The sequence below is a fragment of the Entelurus aequoreus genome, linkage group LG19 (genome assembly GCF_033978785.1).
Source record: "Entelurus aequoreus isolate RoL-2023_Sb linkage group LG19, RoL_Eaeq_v1.1, whole genome shotgun sequence".
NCBI lineage: Eukaryota > Metazoa > Chordata > Actinopteri > Syngnathiformes > Syngnathidae > Entelurus > Entelurus aequoreus.
In genome coordinates this window covers 33,154,153-33,174,409 of record NC_084749.1, presented here as the reverse complement: position 1 = coordinate 33,174,409, position 20,257 = coordinate 33,154,153, and the positions used below count along the sequence as shown (strand labels likewise).

General features: G+C 38.4%; 1 protein-coding gene and 1 pseudogene across 4 annotated transcripts; one reads left to right on the top strand and one right to left on the bottom strand.

Annotated features, from left to right (window-relative positions):
• Positions 1-507: 507 nt before the first annotated feature.
• LOC133635288 (proteoglycan 4-like) lies at positions 508-19,784 on the top strand. Of its 4 annotated transcripts, XM_062028330.1 has the most exons (14): positions 508-555; positions 620-698; positions 879-995; positions 6,019-6,138; positions 7,902-7,982; positions 8,051-8,110; positions 11,959-12,018; positions 12,717-14,030; positions 14,231-14,317; positions 15,240-15,376; positions 15,454-15,610; positions 15,707-15,817; positions 17,684-17,812; positions 18,924-19,784. In XM_062028330.1, the coding sequence occupies exons 2-14, from the start codon at positions 632-634 to the stop codon at positions 19,031-19,033; spliced, it is 2,550 nt and encodes an 849-aa protein (XP_061884314.1). In that variant the 5' UTR covers positions 508-555; positions 620-631; the 3' UTR covers positions 19,034-19,784. The 4 variants fall into 4 exon arrangements, with proteins under 4 accessions (XP_061884314.1, XP_061884315.1, XP_061884316.1 ...); XM_062028331.1 differs by lacking the exon at positions 11,959-12,018; XM_062028332.1 differs by lacking the exon at positions 7,902-7,982 and having other exon boundaries at positions 509-555; positions 18,924-19,781.
• The window catches only part of LOC133634955 (nucleoprotein TPR-like), a 45,253-nt pseudogene continuing 44,066 nt past the window's right edge, over positions 19,071-20,257 (bottom strand).

Sequence of the window (20,257 nt, the reverse complement as noted above, 5' to 3'; positions counted from 1 at the left end):
ACAGGAAAACAGCAAAAAACTCCAAATAAGTCACGGCGTGATGTGACAGGTGGTGACAGTACACCTACTTTGAGACAAGAGCTGTAGTGATGTATGCTTGGTTATGCTTTATAGTCATATCCAACAATTCTACTGTCCACTGTCAACTGAGTTTTGTTTTTTAATGATTTCTGCTGGTGGTGTGACTCCGAATTTTTTCAACGCAAAAAATGTGCCTTGTCTCAAAAAAGGTTGAAAAACACTGCATTAGGATATACAGCTAGATAACTTTTTTTTTTTTTTTTTTTACCAAAAAAACAAACTCCAAGCAACATCCATTGACTTTTCAGTACGCGTCCCTCTGTGGAAAAAGTTTGCACAGTTTGTACTTAAAACGTTTCTGAAGCAGCGCCTGGCACAGACGTGTGCTGGTGTGCTTCCAGCCCGTGACATCAGCCCCCCTTCAATATGGACCGGACGCGCCAATTATGAGCACGTTAGCCGGCCCTCTTTCAGCCTTTAAAAGTAAGCAGGAGTCCAAAGTTGAGCAGGACTACCACAGAGTGCCCACCCTTGGTAGGTCTTATTTGTTCCCCACTCTAATCAAAACAGAAGCTGATGTGATGATTTCACATTTCAGGTCTACAAGAAGATGTCTTTAACTGCACTTTGCTCTTTTATTCTGCTGGCTTGTGTCTTGACTCCAAGTGATGGTCAAAGTGAGTATCGTATTAATTAGAATAATAATAATGATGCCTTTTAAGGGGACTTTGCAGGGAGCCAACATGGCATTACTAGTGTGTGTGTTTGACCTCATTTGTGTTTACCTTGGTAACAATTATTTACTAGACAGAGCTTTTGTGTGTCCTAAAATTCAATGCCGTCTTTCTGGTCCACAGGCAGCTGCAGAGGACGCTGTGGCGTGGAGTACTACAGAGGTTACATGTGCCAGTGCGACTTCAGCTGCTTGGCCTACGGAGAATGCTGCCTCGACTTTGAAGCTCAGTGCACCACAAGTGAGGATTTTTTTTTTTTTTTTTTACCCAATCTCCGTGATCTTTAACTGCAATTATTACATATTGTTGCTGTTAATATGCAGAATTTGACCCCCATTTTAAACAATGAATACTAACTTACTGAGGGACAAGCTGTAGATAATGGATGGATGGTTAGAATATTAGGTACACTGGCATCATCTTCATTTTCGATCTTATTCTCGAGAAATGTCTACTTTTTCTTGTAATATATACAAAAAAAATCTAATGTCAAACATGTTTTTACCCTGATCTAATATAACATTTGGGTAACACTTTAGTATGGGGAACATATTCTAAGTAACAAAGAGTTAATTAAGAGTTATTTGGACACTAGGGGAACATATTGTAAGTAAAAAAGACTTAATTTAGAGTTATTTGGTTAGGGTTAGGGTTGTTGTTTAATAAGGCCATGCAGAATAAGGCATTAATAAGTACTTAATAATGACTAATTAAGAGCCAATATGTTACTAATTTGCATGTTAATAAGCAACTAATTAATGGTGTATATGTTCCCCATACTAAATTGTACCAAAATTTGTAATTTCAATCTGTTAAAATAATCCCATGTAAAATATAATGTATTTTTCTTGAAATAAATGTACTTACTTTTTTACTGGTATATTACTAGTATTTAAGTTAAATTAAAGTACACACACACTAGGTGTGGTGAAGTTAACCTCTACATTTGACCCATCACCCTTGTTCCACCCCCTGGGAGGTGAGGGGAGCAGTGAGCAGCAGCAGTGGCCGCGCTGGCGAACCATTTTGGTGATTTAACCCCCAATTCCAACCCTTGATGCTGAGTGCCAAGCAGGGAGGTAATGGGTCCCATTTGTATAGTCTTTGGTATGACTCGGCCGGGGTTTGAACTCACGACCTACCGATCTCAAGGCGGACACTCTACCGATTTTCTGGTAATATTACATTACAAAAAGTACTAAATGTACTTTTTCCTTGTAAATAATTTGACTTTATTCTTTAAATATTGTAATGTGTTCTTGTAATATAAGTTAAATCGAGAAAAAAAATAAGAAAATAGTTGAGTTTTGATGAAGTATTGTGTTAGGAGTATGCTTGTTATCGTGCTGCACTGCATCATACTGTGAGGGGGTGTGTATTGTGTCGCTAACTTAGGGAACCAAACTATTTAAAAAGTATATTTTGTGGTTTAATAATGTCAATAAATTGATTTTTTTGGTAGTCAAAGATGGATTACGTAAATCATTTAAAAAAATAATAATCATGTGGTGGAATGAGCTCGATTATATTGTACTCCGGGGAAAAATACTAGAAAAAATACTTAAAAAAAAAAAAAAGATAAAAATGTAATGAATAAAAATTAATAGTCACTTTTTTAAGCAGTGTCAGATGTTCTGTATAAATAGGAAAACATTGGTACAAGTCTCAAAATGGCTTTCATTTATGGGTTAACACCTTTAGGAAATACATAAACAATATTATAAACATATGCTGTTGCTTAGTAATACATTTTTAATCAGAGCAAAGTACAATACAAATAAAATATGTAAAATTAAATGTAAATATTTAAAAATTTAAATGGAAATTACAAATACTATAGGTGCACATTAAGAAAAAACTACTCATTTACAATACTTACCAATTTTGCTAATAATATATAATATTCCTGCTTGTGTACTTAATGAAGTGTCCAATGAGAGTGCATGGTTACCTTTAAAGTAAAGTACCAATGATAGTCCCACACACACTAGGTGTGGCGAAATTACTCTCTGCATTTGACCCATCACCCTTGATCACCCCCTGGGAGGTGAGGGGAGCAGTGAGCAGCAGCAGTGACCACGCCCAGGAATCATTTTTGGTGATTTAACCCCCAATTCCAACCCTTAATGCTGAGTGCCAAGCAGGGAGGTAATGGGTCCCATTTTTATAGTCTTTGGTATGACTCGGCCGGGCTTTGAACTCACAACCTACCGATCTCAGGGCAGACACTCTAACTACTAGGCCACTGAGTAGGTTTACCTCTACTTTACCTTTTCATGCACACATTAGGATTTCCCCCAACTGTTTTAATTCTCTGCACATGAAGAGAAAAAGTTCTTTTTTTTTTCTCAACAAACCTGTGCACTAGGATGGACATTGGACAACATGCGCCTCAAGGTTTTACTTATCAAATATGTTTTAGGGGGAAAAAAATACAAAATATACATTAAGAAATATGTTTTCAACAATAATATTCCAATATTATTAAGCTTGTATTGATGTAGCTACTGGATTAGGGGTGATCCGATTCAATTATTTTACTTCCAATACGATACCGCTGTGGTATCAATATCGCCCTCGAGTGTTGGCCGATACCCATATTAATCTGCTACCATATCAGGGTTTTTTTTGTTGCTGATATCGGTCCAATATCCAATATCAATATCGCCCTAGTTGCTGTATAGTACGTTTTATCATTAGTTTTTATCACGTCTCAATTGTCCAGATTCCTTCTCTCCTCTGTAGCGCGTTGAGATGGCAGAAATAAAGTATATTATACATCAAATTCATCATTACCGTTGTCAAAATGTATTGTAAAAGTTTCATGGCTTAAGAGGGTTTTTAAAACAGGATAACCATAAAAATCATGATACAATCTAATAAAAACATTTTTTTTTTAAACAAGCAGCAATAATATAAATTGCAGTGAACATTTATTCAGTGGACATGCACAATTTCCTCTGATCACAAAACCAATACTACTTCTTAGTTGCTGCTTCATGTGCCTCTATTTTGTATACCTGAAAGGGTCTCCTTATAGAAAGAATGGACAGGTCTTCCTCCCTAGCTAGGCACGTCCGTCGGCTATCTTGTTTTTGAGTAGTATCGACCAATGGATGGCAGTGTATATCAAGAAACTACACCACGGATGATCAACTAAATTCTTTTGGGGACCACATTTCCAGAAAGCTAAGGACCGGGGGTCCGGCTTCTCCCTTCACTTTTAGTTTTTTGTTGGTATATTCCAAAAAACTAGCATTTTCTACAATAGACATTTGATTTTGGTCTATTTTTTTTTGGTCAGAATTACAGCACTGCTCTGTTTTGAAGTCATCTCTATGACAGCACTCAGGTGTTTTTTAAGAATCTGCTGCAAAAAGGAAGTTGATGACCCAAATGATGACAAAAAGAGGACCTAAAATGGAACCTTGAGGAACACCACTAGTGTAAATTAAACGAATGACTACTGACAGCATCTGAAGTAAACAAGCTACTGCAACGCTTCAGTTACATAAATCTCATTACAAAAAACAACTGCCAAAAAAGGAGAGGACTGGAGGAATGCCTCAGTTACGTGAATCAGAAGTTTGCTCTAGGTTTGCTAGCAAGGTTAGAATGTCAATGCAAGGACCCGCCAATGGTCCAAGTTTCTCTATACAACAGGAGCACTGGAATATTTTTAGGAATTTGCTGCAATAATGTTTGTCTCCCAAGGTTTGAACTGAACACGGTGTCATACCCGACCAACTTTGCATAGACGGTAGGAAACAGCTTTTGAATAACAATTCACTAGAGTTGTACGGTATACCGGTCCATACTAATGAATCATATTCCGCATTATACCACTTCTGAAAAGTACCGGTCCGCCACCCCCCCCCGCAACCCGTCGTCGTCACGTCGTTTTTACGAGCAGACGAGCATATTCGGCAGCGCACAATCACGGAGTACTTACAAGCAGACACAGTGTGTAGACAGTAAAAGGGAGAACTGACGCATTTTGGCTTAAAAATTAAAGATAAAGGTGAAGTTATAACACTGAAACGCCCTCAGGAAGAGGTGCTTTAAACCTTGTGTGGTGTTCGGGTCTGTGGGAGCCGTTTTCATTTTTTATTAAAAGAAAAATGATACAATTAATTAATTTTTCAAACTGAGACTCACTGACTTTGGCTCATTTTCTGTGAAGAACATACTGTATATCAGAATACATATTTAATGACCACACCCCCCCCCTACACATTTCTATTACATATAACATGTCCGGGTCCACTGGACCCGGGGCTAATAGAAGTGTGGAAATTGATGTTCTGTGTACCACCCCCCCCCCCCCCCCCCCCACACACACACACAGGAGGACAGAGTGTAGGTACACAGAACATCAGAGGGTCAAATGTGCGAGAAAATGAGAGCAGACATTGTTGATTAAACAATGTTGCAACCTTGTGTGGGAACCGCAGGTGCAGAAACACAAAAGAAGAATCCCTGTGGGATGCAGAAACTGGCAGAGAAATTTTCCGTGCAACGTTCATATTGTTGTTACTCAGCCAGCGTTTGTGGGTCTGATGGACCCGTTGCATTTTGTGGCTTTCAATGCCTCACAAACACTTTTATGTTAAAATACTGAACAGATGTTTACCTTATCCCAATAAACATCTGTTCAGTATTTTAACATAAAAGTGTTTGATTGTGAGGCATTAAAAGCCACAAAATGCAACGGGTCCATCAGACCCACAAACGCTGGCTGAGTAGCAACAATATGAACATTACACAAGGGCAAGACATGGCTAGCTAGCTAGCGGCTAAAGTCCATCCCCAGTCGGCAGTGTTTTAGCTACTTCTAAATCACTAATCCTCGCCTCTATGGCGCCAAATAAAGTAAGTTTCTTACAAGTATCATCCCTGCAGGACGAGGAATAGCTAAGCATGCTTCACTACACACCGTAGCTCACCGGCGTCAAAATGTAAACAAACGCCATTGGTGGATCTACACCTGACATCCACTGTAATGATACCAAGTACAGGAACGTATCTAGTCGATACTACAATAGATTACGTTGATATTTTGTGGCATCACAACATCTTCGGTACCGGTACCAAAATATTGGTATCGGGACAACACTACAATCCACTGTGCTGAAAGGGACAAGCGGTAGGAAATGGATGGACGGACGTGCATGAAAGAGTTAACTATCCCTCATGGATAAAAGACAATCTATTTGGTGCAGCTCACTAAAAGACTGTGTTGTGTTGCATTTATGTGCCGCAGAAAACTCCTGTAGAGGTCGATGTGGGGAGACGTTCAAGAGAGGCCAACTGTGTAGCTGCGACTCGGATTGCGATAAATACAAGCAGTGTTGTCCAGATTACCAGCTCCAATGTGAAGAAGGCAAGCTTTATCCAACATTCAGCATGATTGAGCATCAAATACACAAATTTACATGCATGAACACATACAGTCGTGGTCAAAAGTTTACATACACTTGTAAAGAACATAATGTCATGGCTGTCTTGAGTTTCCAATCATTTCTACAACTCTTATTTTTTTGTGATAGTGATTGGAGCACTTAGTTGTTGGTCACAAAATACATTCATGAAGTTTGGTTCTTTTATGAATTTATTATGGGTCTACTGAAAATGTGACCAAATCTGCTGGGTCAAAAGTATACATACAGCAATGTTAATATTTGGTTACATGTCCCGTGGCAAGTTTCACTGCAATAAGGCGCGTTTGGTAGCCATCCACAAGCTTCTGGCAAGCTTCTGCTTGAATGTTTGACCACTCCTCTTGACAAAACTGTCAGCTAAATTTGTTGGTTTTCTGACATGGACTTGTTTCTTCAGCATTGTCCACACGTTTAAGTCAGGACTTTGGGAAGGCTATTCTAAAACCTTAATTCTGGCCTGATTTAGCCATTCCTTTACCACTTTTGACGTGTGATTGGTGTCATTGTCCTGTTGGAACACCCAACTGCGCCCAAGACCCAACCAGTGAGCTGATGATTTTAGGTTGTCCTGAAGAATTTGGAGGTAATCCTCCTTTTTCATTGTCCCATTTACTCTCTGTAAAGCACCAGTTCCATTGGCAGCAAAACAGGCCCAGAGCATAATACTACCACCACCATGCCTGACGGCAGGAATGGTGTTCTTGCGATTAAATGCCTCACCTTTTCTTCTCCAAACATATTGCTGGGTATTGTGGCCAAACAGCTCAATTTTTGTTTCATCTGACCACAGAACTTTCCTCCAGAAGATCTTCTCTTTGTCCATGTGATCAGCAGCAAACTTTAGACGAGCCTTAAAGTGTCGCTTCTGGAGCAAGGGCTTCCTTCTTGCATGGTAGCCTCTCAGTCCATGGCGATTCAAAACACGCTTGACTGTGGACACTGACACCTGTGTTCCAGCAGCTTCCAATTCATTGCAGACCTGCTTTTTGGTGGTTCTCGGTTGACTCTTGATCATCCTGACTGATTTTCTCTCAGCAGCAGGTGATAGCTTGCGTTTTCTTCCTGATCGTGGCAGTGACAAAACTGTGCCATGCACTTTATACTTACAATTGTCTGCACAGTTGCTCTTGGGACCTTAAGCTGCTTTGAAATGGCTCCAAGTAACCTTCCTGACTTGGTCAAGTCAATGATTAGGTTTTTCAGATCTGTGCTGAGTTCCTTTGACTTTCCCATTGTTGCGTTTTATAACCGAGTCTAATGACTGCATTACACGAGCCCTATTTAAATGGGCTCAGAGAAGTCAACAGGTGTCGTCAATCATAATCACTCACATGAAGTTAAGAGGCCATGCCATGAAGCTTCATGTATGTATACTTAGTTTTGACCCAGCAGATTTGGTCACAGTAGACCCATAATAAATTCATAAAAGAACCAAACTTCATGAATGTTTTTTGTGACCAACAACTATGTGCTCCAATCACTCTATCACAAAAAAATAAAGAGTTGTAGGAAGTATTGGAAACTCAAGACAGCCATGACATTATGTACTTTACAAGTGACCACAACTGTAAATAGGGTAGAAATCCTCCTCCACGACAAAGTAGTCCTGCATGTCGAGCAGCACGTGGCATGCGATGCACGCAGGAATCTACGCCACCAAATTGGGTTACATTTGACATATTTTCTGTCCTAACGATTGCCACAGAGGAAAACAATGGAGCATCCAGTGTAACAGCACCAGGGGCGAGTAATTCATGCAATAATGTAGATGATAAAAAACCTCAAGGTATTATTTAACATGACAGAAGGAAAAATGCCTATGATAATCCCTCTAACGCATTAATATTCCAACAGCGCCAAGTCTGACTAAAGCAGCACAGCTGCCTTCAGCAGACAGCGAGGGAAACGATGAAGGTAACGTCTTAAAGTGTACTTGAGCTCAACTGTTATTATTATGAGCCAGACTTAATTATCAAGATGTTTAAAAAAAAAAAGAAGACAATTTTGACAATGCTGCTGTGGTTTGGTCACCAGAATGTGGCCAAAAAACACAAGCTGGAGTGGCCAAGAAACACAAGAGAGCAGTGTTGTAATAGTGTGGGAGGCCTAAAGGGACAGCTTCAGGGACATTATGTGAGAATAGGACAGCAGGAATACAGTACACTAGGGGTGTCCAAAGTGCAGCTCAGGGGCCATTTGCTGGCTAACAGTTCATTTTTTATTTAGACACAATTAAACATTGCCTGACAGAATATCAAATCAAACTTTATAAAGCGCTTTTCATACGCAAAAAAGAAATGCCACACAAAGTGCTTTGCAGGCTTAAAAACAATGCCCCGTCATCAATCACATGTACACACACACACATGCACAGATAAATGCATGGCTTAGTACAGAGGAGCCAGGTGAATAAACACTATCACAGGAGCCGTCTGCACCAGGAGATCATCAGACCATGGCACCCCCAAAGCCATGGCCGATAATCACTCATGCAGAGCACTGCAAAAAGTCAGTGTTCAAAAACAAGAAAAAAAATTAAAATAAATTAGGGGTATTTTATTTGAACTAAGCAAAATTATCTGCCAATAGAACAAGAAAATTTGGCTTGTCAAGACTTTCCAAAACAAGTAAAATTAGCTAACCTCAATTAATCCAAAAATACCTTAAAATAAGTATATTCTCACTAATAACAACTGTACTACTATATGAGTACGTATTTTCTATTGTTTCATTGAAAGTAAAACAGCAAAGTCCATTTGGCTGTCATGATTTTTTTTTTCATGCTTGAAATAAGAAATTGTTACTTTAAAAAAGTAGTTTTATACTTGGGAGTGTTGATGACACAGCTTTGCAACAGTTGATATTCTAGTTTCAAGCATGTTTTACTCAATATAGGTCATCAAATCTCAGCAACAAGCTGTAATATCTTACTGAGATCATTTAGGACCAAAACCCTTAAAACATGTAAAACACTAACATAAAATCTGCTTAGTGAGAAGAATTATCTTATCAGACAGAAAATAAGCAAATATCACCCCTATTTGAGATATTTCATCTTACTTAGATTTCAGTTTTTGCAGTAACGCTGAAAAGTGAAAATAATAAAACATGTAAAATAGTAAGACCCGTGAGTAAAAATGAAGGATAAATTACAAGTAAAACATATTGTGAAGATAAAAAATGTATTAACAGTGAATTAGGGTTGTACGCTATACCGGTAATAATAAAGTACCACGGTACAGATAATTAAATTTTTTTACTAAAATGCATCTGAAAAATACAGGTACTTTTTGCCGTCGTCACGTCGTGACATTGCCGGTTTTACGAGCAGAGAAGCATGTTAGGCAACGCACACGCACGGAGTACTTACAAGAAGAAACAGCGCGTAGACAACAAGGGATAATAGACGCACTTTGCAAAAAAAAACTAACGATAAAGGTGAAGCTACTGTACAACACTGAAGCGCCGCTCAGCAAGACGTGCTTTAAAATATGGCTAACTAGCTAGCGGCTAACGTCCATCCGCAGTGTTTTAGCTACTTCTAAATCACTCGTTAATTCTTGCTTCAATGGCGAAAAATAAACTTTCTTATAAGTAACCTCCCTGCAGGACAAGCAATAGCTAAACGTGCCTTATTACACACCGTAGGAGGATACAACCGCTAACCGCTAACAGCAAGCTAGCGCTCCTGAATGTAAACAAATCCCATGGGTGGATCTACACAGATATCGACTGTAACGATACCAAGTACAAGACCAATATATAGTCAATAATACAATGATCACATCAATATATTTTATTATCATACAATCTTTTGTCATGTTCTATTGTTTATAAACTCAGGAAATACATCCCTGGACATAGAATAACTTTAATTATGACCAATGTATGACCCTGAAACTACTTGGTATCGGATTGATACCAAAATTTGTAGTATCACCCAAAACTTATGTAAAGTATCCAAACAACAGAAGAGTCAGAAATTATTACAATTTAACACAAGTGTAGATGTAACATGTTAAAACAGAAAGCAAGTAAATATTAAGAGTAAATGAACAAGTAGATGAATAATCCATTTTCTACAGCTTGTCCCCAATAATTAAAAAAAAATGTTCTGGACCAAAAATCTCTTCATATTCTCTACTGCTTGCTAATGTTACCAGATCTGAGTTGTTGTGTAGAAATATGGGGAAACAACTATAAATGTGTGCTTCATTCACTAACGGTGTTACCAAAAATATAATTTAGAATATCACATAATGTTGGATATTGAGAACATACAAACCTTTTATTTATTGAATCACAAATATTGAAATTCACAAAGCAAACTATAACCTGCTACCCAATAGTGTACAACAATATTTCTCAACAAAAGAGGAGAAATATAACCTTAGAGGAAAATCTAATTCAAAACATTTGTATGCAAGTACAACATTAAAACCTTTAGTGTATCATTATACATGGATTTAAATTATGGAACGGATTAACCAAATAAATCAAACAAAGCACCAATATGATTCAGTTTGAGACCGTTCAAACTACAACTGTTCACAAAATACAAGGAATAACAATTATGATGAACATCTTGATCTTTTTTGGGGATAATGATTATTTGTGTATTTAATATTTGTTTACTTATTATGGTATATTATTTATTTATTCACTGTTCTGTTACAAACAGAGAACAAGGAAATGGGATATAATTGCTATGATATGAAAAGGGCTAGGATTAAATAAGCTCTGCTTCTTCCTACTCCTTTTCGGACGTGCTGTAATGAAACAACTGGAAATATGTGATGCACAACATTGTATCGTATGCATGTTCGAAATGAACTGAAACTAATACAATATGTTACTGCATACTTCAGCAGCCAAATTAGGAGCCTTTGTAACCCGTTTTGGTAGTCAAAAAAAAAAAAAAAGGGTATCAGGACAACACTACAGGAGATATATAATACATAAATGGAACTGTATCAAATTTATGATAACTAATACGATTAAAATGTTAAGTACAAATGACTTCAATAAAATTATTAAATATTAGGTAAAAGCCAAATCAAAAAGATGGGTCTCTTAAAAAAAGAATAATTACATAGTATCTGCTTTGTCAGCAACAACACAAGGTAGAGTTGAATAATATTTTTTAACTATGTTGCGCAATAAACAATATAAATGATATCAATTTGGTTGATGATGGAGGTTTAAATTAATAATTATTAATTCATGTTGATGTATCATTAGGGAATAAAGTGTATTTATCACTGGACAACTACAGGATGATAAATAGCTAAACATGCTACACTAAACACCGGAGGATACAAGAAGCCATGCTAACCGCTAGGTTTGCGCAAATTAAACAAAATAAATTATAAAAATTTGGCCTTTAAAACTATTGTTACATCATGTTAATGCAAACATTCTAGCTGTGTCCCGCAAATTTGACAGCAACAAGCCACTTCTAGGTCACTAATCCTCACCAAAATATTCCAACTGTATGTAATAAAAGGGACTAAGGAACTAATATTTGCATATTCTGACCTACACTGTAACGGTTTTAGCATGAGAAAAGCTGAAACATATCGAATAAAGGGTCATTATTTTCTGGATGCAGCCCTCCGTGGGTGAGAAGACACCTCCAGGCTGTAGGTGTAATGACAAAGATGTTTCATTATTTATTTTACTGTTTAGGCATTTTGGAGGTATTCATCCAGGCGTAGGTTTGGACACAATAGTATGATTTATTGCATATTTTCCCATAACAGATTATTATGAAGATCTACTTGAGAGTCCATCATCCAAACCACAAGATGATCTCAAAGACGGTCAGTTGATGTCGCTTAAGGAAAATAACCCCAATTTGTCTCTTGTAACCTGTAATGATGTTGAGGTCCGAGTGTACCAGTGCGCGTTATTACATAGTGGTTACAGATAAATACATCAAGGCCATACTAGATGATACATTGTCCAAATCAGGGGTGTATAAAGACCACAAGGGGTCAACATAAATCATTTCAGGTTAATTTCAACCTTCAAAGTTGAAGATATTCAAAGATACAGTAGACTGATGAATCAGTATTAAGTAAAGAGACAATGGACATTGGAAACTTGGATTTTGATTTGATCACAATTTTAATTATGATCACTATTGTGGACCTAGTACAATATTATGCTAGATCCACTCGACGTCCATTGCAGCGGTCCCTTACAAGGTTTCTCATTGTCATCCCATTGGGTTGAGTTTTTCTTGCCCTGATGTGGGATCTGAGCCGAGGATGTCATTGTGGCTTGTGCAGCCCTTTGAGACACTAGTGATTTAGGGCTATATAAGTAAACTTTGATTGATTGATTGATAATTCATCTGAACGACATCAAGTCAGCATCTAGAATCCTTGTAATTATTGGTTGAACCAAAAGTTATTCAATGAATTCAATTTCTTAAGTTCCACTAAACCATATACTGAACCGATTCCCCCATGACAGGCAAGTCATTAAAATGTAAGTCCTTTTTCTGCAATTCCAGATGGCAATGATGCGACCACTTTACCAGACTCGGGAACGTCTCCGCAACCCACCACAGCGGTTGAACAGGTCTCCAGCCAATCAACTCCCACCTTAGCAAACCAACCCGATCCTTCTCCCACAGCTGACACCGTGACACAGGAGACGACATCCCTGGCACAGACTGTTGCTCCAACTGAAGCTGCCTCTGAAAAACCTGAGGTCACAACCTTACTTCCCACCACATCTTCAGAACCCTCGCCAGACTCGTCCACAACTCCAGTACCACCAGAACCTTCACCAGACTCGTCCACAACTCCAGTACCACCAGAACCCTCACCAGGCTCCTCCACAACTCCAGTACCACCAGAACCCTCACCAGACTCCTCCACAACTCCAGTACCACCAGAACCCTCAACAGACTCGTCCACAACTCCAGTACCACCAGAACCCTCCCAAGAGTCTTCTACAACTCCAGTTCCACCAGAACCCTCCCAGGAGTCTTCCACAACCCCAGTACCACCAGAACCCTCCCAAGAGTCTTCCACAACTCCAGTACCAACAGAACCCTCCCAAGACTCCACCACTTCAGCACCCCTAGAAACCACACAAGAGTCCTCCGATACATTAGCAACTTCAATACCCCAAGAACCCTCACAAGAATCCTCCACAACTCCAGTACCACCAGAATCCTCCCAAGAATCTTCCACAACATCAGCACCCCAAGAGTCCTCAGAAGCAATTGCAACTTTAGTACCTTCAGAACCCACACAAGACTCTTCCACAACTCCAGTAACACCAGAACCTTCCCGAGATTCCCCAACCACTTCAGCACCCCAAGAGTCCTCAGAAGCAATTTCAACTTTAGTACCTTCAGACTCCACACAAGAGTCGTCCACAGCCTCCAACGCAATCACAACTTCAATTCCTTCAGAACCCATTACAGAGTCCTCCACAACTGCAAGTCCTGAGACTGTCGCCCCTGACTCGACGACAATGGTCCCACTATCCGTCAAAACCACTTTAAGCCCAACAAAAGGCCCTTCAGACCAACAGAATCCCTCTACAAGCATTCCTTCAGTGGGGTCAGACGTTGATGCCATGACGACTGCCAGTCCCTTGCCCACAGAGGCACTGAAGGAAGATTCTACAGCACCAGAACCATCTGTTGATCCACTAAAACCAACTGTCCCACAATTACCTAAACCTCAGGACAAGCCGAAACCTTCCAATCCACAGATAACTACAGCCCCTGTGGACAAGCCCACTCCTAAACCTGGGAGTAAGCCTGTGGATGCAGTGCTGACTATGGATAATTCCATAGACTACCAAGCAGGTAAGAACTTGATAGCTAAGATTTTAAGAAAATAAATAAAAAGGATGACTGGGAAATGTAATCATTTACAGGTTTTCTTCCCTTTGAGTTGTATTGCGTGTGTCTGTTTTGCACACAAAGTTTAATGCTGAGAACCGCCTACCCACAAATCAAACAGTTGTTTTTCCACAGAGGATTTCATTAAAATGTCTCATTTTCAGATGACAGCAATGACACAAACTTGTGCAGCGGGCGGCCAGCCAGTGCAATCACCACACTGAGGAACGGCACAATAGCGGTATTCAGAGGTCAGTGACAGGAAATTGTGCTAAATTGTCCAAACAGTACAGATGTGGGTCTAAAACATTTTGGACAGAAGCAAGTGCAACAAAGGGACGCAGTTTAGATATGTTAGAGAACGCATTTTTTAAAGTTTGTAGTATGACATTTATGCTAATCTCAGTTCTAGCCCTTTTTTGAAAATGTCCCTGAGAAGTTTGGGAAATGCTTTGGAGGACCGTGGTATCTTGATTTTTAAAGTGTGAGGTGGAAGTCATCAGGGGAGGTGAAGTAGCTTGAGAAGAATTAAGAAAAACTTACTAAACTCCGCTTTAGTTAGGTTTAAAGGAGGGGGAAATGTATGTTTTTGTTGTTATGGTGAGAAGACACGATTTCGGGAAAAAAAAAGCTCTACAAAAAAAAAAAAAAATCTAAAAATGTATTTTTTTATTTTAAAAATAAAACAAATATTTGATTGTATTTAGTTTAGTCGTTTGAATTGTCAGTCATTGAATTTTCTGTTTTAAAATAATCATACAGTTTTGGCACACTGTCATCCCCAAATAAAATATACCCACTTACCAATAAAAACGGCTTTTCTTTTTTAAAGCAACCTTTTGCCAAGGTATGAATAATTGCAGGCTTACTGTAGGCCTCCATTCATTTGTGGGTATTTTACATATTCGTCCACATGAACATGTTGCAGTGAGTCAACATTGTCAAAAGTGGTCTTAAATTACATCTGAAGGCTTGGTTTGATTGATTGAAACTTGTATTAGTAGATTGCACAGTACAGTACATATTCCGTACAATTGACCACTAAATGGTAACACCCGAATAAGTTTTTCAACTTGTTTAAGTCGGGGTCCACGTTAATCAATTCATGGTAAATTCTTAAGTGCTATTGTATGTAGTTTTAATAACACTTTATACTAATGTTACGCTCCACAGGTCACTACTTCTGGTTTTTAGACCGAAACAGGGTGCCAGGTCCTGCTCGGGGCATCACACAGACATGGGGTGTTCCGTCCCCCATTGACACGGCTTTCACCCGTTGCAACTGTCATGGCAAAACGTACATCTTTAAGGTAATTTGTGTGACTTCACCAAACTTCTCTATAGTACACAGGAACTTTGTTTTTTAAAAACTGAATGTGCTTTGCAGGGAAACCAGTACTGGAGATTTCAGAACGATCAGTTAGAACAGGGTTATCCGAAGGCTGTGGAGGCAGGCTTTGATGGACTTCGAGGTCATGTCACAGCTGCTCTGTCTGTGCCCGAGTACCGCAAGAGGACAGAAGCTGTCTATTTCTTCAAGAGAGGTAAACTACTGCAGATGTTATTGTTAACACAACTTAATTATTGCAACATACATCTACATTTTCAACTCAATCTGTCATCTTAATTAACCCTTTCAGGTGGATTGGTGCAGAAATATTCATATCGGTCTGGCACCAGTAGTCAATCATGTAAGAAGAAACCAAAATTTGCTATTTACACAGTCCGCAGCAGAGTGGTTCGGCAAGCAGGTACGGATTTCCCAACTACACAAACACAAGAAATGTATTCGGTACACCTCAATCAAAACAAATCCAACAGTCTTTACAAATATAATTATTTACAGATGTATTGTCTCTGCTTTAAATTGTGAATTCGTCTTTTTATGGTACCCTAAACCGAAAGTGATTTGATGGCGCTATGTGCAGGGGGGAAAGAGCGCTAACCTGTAACTATAAATCAGGCAGAGGGTGCAGTTCACTAACATTTTCTCAAAAAGACACTTTGACAAGATGTATTTTATAAGTACAAAACTGTATTTATGTCTGGAAGCACTGCAAATCACGGTCAAATATTGGACATTAAAATTACTTTAAACCAGCTTACCAAAGGGTCAAAACACCTACGGTATAATTTTATATTCAAACTACGATTAGGCGGCAATCTACTGTATTAAAATAGATTTTTCTATGGATTTCCCCCCCAAGATGGTCTTGCCTGTGAATGGCGAAAAACTTTGAATGATTGACGCCCAAAAAAATGCCTATTTTTCATTTTAATAAATTGAGTTAATATTTATAAATGATAAATGGGTTATACTTGTATAGCGCTTTTCTACCTTCAAGGTACTCAAAGCGCTTTGACAGTATTTCCACATTTACCCATTCACACACACATTCACACACTGATGGCGGGAGCTGCCATGCAAGGCGCTAACCAGCAGCCATCAGAGGCAAAGGGTGAAGTGTCTTGCCCAAGGACACAACGGACGTGACTAGGAAGATAGAACAACTACTAACTAAGTTATTGAATTGATGCAATTAATAATACATTACTAGGGTTGTCAAAATTAATGAGTTAACTTATGTAAATAGTCACCATTTTTAATGTACACACTATTAGACTTAGACAAACTTTAATGATCCACAAGGGAAATTGTTCAACACAGTAGCTCAGCTACAATGATGGAAAGTGTAAGGATGGAAAGGACAATGCAGGTATAAATAGACTAATATAGCGATAAAAAATCTAACATATATACGAATATATACATAATATGTGTACAGAATAATATATCTACAGATATATTATATTATGTCTATGATTAACAATGCAATTTATTTTGATGATTAATCACAAAAAATTCATGCATTAACCATGTACACACTTTGATTAACCTTGACATTTATTTTAAAGATTGATCACAAAAAATTATTGCATTAATCATGCACCCACTTTGACTAACCATGAGATTTTTTTTTAACCATACAAGGCCTTTTACCTCAACCACCATACAGTCAGTGATCAGTTCAATGCATACGCCAGTACAAAAGATGAGTGAGAAGACTAACTGGTGTGCTCGCTGGCAAATTTAAAAGCACCAAAAACACCTATTTTTGATGTTTCAACCCTTAAAGTATGCCAAACCGCAAATAGGTGGTGATCTACTCTTTGAAAGACATTAAAAAATAAAATGTTTATGAGCATTTTTCGCAGTGTGAACATGAATAGGGGGATCTCCAAAGGTCAAATTTGAACAAAAAGGTTAGCTATCTACATTTTTGCTACCTTACATTTGCCAATACTTCTAATAAAGAATAACATGACACAGGTAACCAATGTTTCCCCATTTGTGGCAGCTGTTAAACCATTAATGTCTGCTGTGAAATTGTGTAAGAGTGGGTGTGAGCGTAGCACTAGAACACACAGTGAGCTCACGCAGGCCATATTCATGTGTATCAACACATGTTGCTCTCTGGGGAGAATGAGTCACCGCTCAAAGTGATCCTTTGAGATTTAACACATCGGAAAGAGCCTCAGCAGCGACATTTATGGGGAAACCTTAAAAAGAGTGGAATGTTAACGATTTGTTTTTGACCAAGCCGATTTGTGTCCAGTGTCTCTTTTAGGGCCAACGATTAGCATCAGGACGTCCTGGCGAGGGTTTCCCACTACCATCACCTCTGCCGTGTCTGTCCCGACTACCAGAGAACCAGAGGGCTACAAATACTACGTCTTCTCTAGAAGTGAGTTCTACCAAAAAACAAAAACATGTGTTAAAGTCATTCAGAGAGTTTATAACACGCCTGACAGGGACCATGTGTGTTTGGGTGTGCCAGACAGGGTGGGAGGGGCTAGGTGCATGTAAAAAAGCCAACTGTGATGTGTATTGCCGTCAAAGTTCCATTACAGTACAAGTACAGCTCAAAACCAAAAAGATGTACTGTGATTAATGTTAGTCTGCAAGTTGTTTACATTGTTTGCAAGTGAGAACCAGTGTCCCCTGCAGTGGACATGTTTTTTTCTTTAACAAATATCAGTAAGAAATAGAAAACACAAATGTCCACTGCAGAGGACACTGGTTCTTAGGATGTTATATAATTATCAATATATTTAATAGGGGTGCTGAATTTTTTAAATTCATATTCAAATCATCATTCTTTTTCAACCTGATTCTAAATCCTTTCATAATATTCATAAATACAAAATGTAATTTATTTAAAACATTTTTAAAAACACGTTTTGTAGGCCATCTCTGCTCTCACTCGCTGCGCATATACATCATACGTCACCATGTGCACCCTGTTTTGAAAAGGTTTTATTACGATTGTATTCTAAATATATTGCGAGAATCGTGTTGAAATGAGAATAGATTCTGAACCGAATGATCACCCCAAGAATCGGAATCATGCTGTATGATTTACATCCCTAATATAATGAAATAATTATTGCATATATTTAATTTCGTATGTCATGTTTCATTCAAACAACAAAGCAGCTAAACTACTTTTCATTGTTTTACTAAAATGACAAATTATATGAGATTATCCCAGTCAGTGATTCTCAAACCATCAGGTGGTATGCCAAATAATCACTTGATTAAAGTACAGTGTTTCATTTTCCTATATTCAAACATTGTTACTGTTCAAGCTGTGTGTAATGTTATAGTGGCCAAAATTATTGAATATGCTTGTTAAATAAAACCTCTGTCTTTTTAAAAAATAAATATTTAAGCCTACTACACTACTGTATTTTAATGTTGGTCATTATGTCATCACTGTCCTAGATAGTAAAAAAAGATCCTTAAATCATCACCATTGTTTTTCTTCTCATAATTGCTCATAATGTCTTTTGCAGCTAAATCATACAACATTAGGATGGACACTGACCGGCCTGTTATCGCCACAACAAGAGAAAACCCTTCGGCTCAGAACAGCAACTTCATCAAATGTCCAAAGACCCTCTAGAGGCCGCGTCAAGAAGTTGGCCTTCACATTATAATTTCTGAAAAACTTTTAATAACATTTTTATCATAATGCAACACTTCAACATGGACTTTGATCACATCTCCTTTGTATCTGGATGATTGAAACAAACAAATGATTAGAGAAAGGGGTACCCAGGAATGACAGAAGTTCTGTCTCATCAAAGCTTCATCTGGCGATGCGTCTGCCATGGACTCCCCGGGAAGGAAATGCTTGACCTGTTGGAATATAATACAGCATAACTCCTGATCTATGGGTGTAAACATTTACTACAGTGGCTGTAAATAATGCGCATCACATGTCTGCAAATTAATAAGCATGCAACAGAAATATTCATTAAGTAAGAATCATTACTATGTATTCTGTTACTTTACATTTGATTTAAAATAAAGTTGGTTATATTGTAACTTTTTGCTTGTTTTAGCTTTGAATTTTCAATGGCACTACAGGTCAGAGTTTCTATTTTTAATTTCAAGTGTTTAGCCCATCTGACATCAATTTCAGAAAATCCACACTACCTTCTAAAGCAGGTTTTATTGAGGGCCACATCGCAATTATGGCTGCCAACTTAGGGCTGTTTGTAACAGTGAATATATATGAATATAAACTTAAAATAGCCTCTTTACACAATTTGCATAGGTAACTCTTCATTATTACATTTATTACTAACACATTGCCTTTAAATAGACTCCCTTTTTAGACCAGTTGATCTGCCGTTTCTTTTCTTTTCTTTTCTACTCTGCTCCGGGGTGGACCGCTAGCCTGTCCATCGGATGGGGACATCTCTACGCTGCTGACCCGTCTCCGCTCGGGATGGTTCCCGCTGGCCCCACCATGGACTGGACTTTCGCTGATGTGTTGGACTTTCACAATATTATGTCAGACCCACTTGACACCGAGGATATCGTTGTGGCTTGTACAGCCCTTTGAGACACTTGTGATTTAGGGCTATATAAATAAACATTGATTGATTGATTGATTGATAACTTGCTTTGAAATCGTAAGTCAAAGTGACAAGCAGATAATTAAGTAATTTTGATACTCCCCCAAAATGCTTGGAAAATCTTGTTGCGTGATCAGATAATACTAAAGTGCAGAACAAATGTAATTGGATGCAGTACAATTTTCTGTCGAATCGAAAAAATACTTTCGAGCCTTTTCACAGGCCGCATATATGACGAGGTTAACCCTTTATACAAGGTGGCA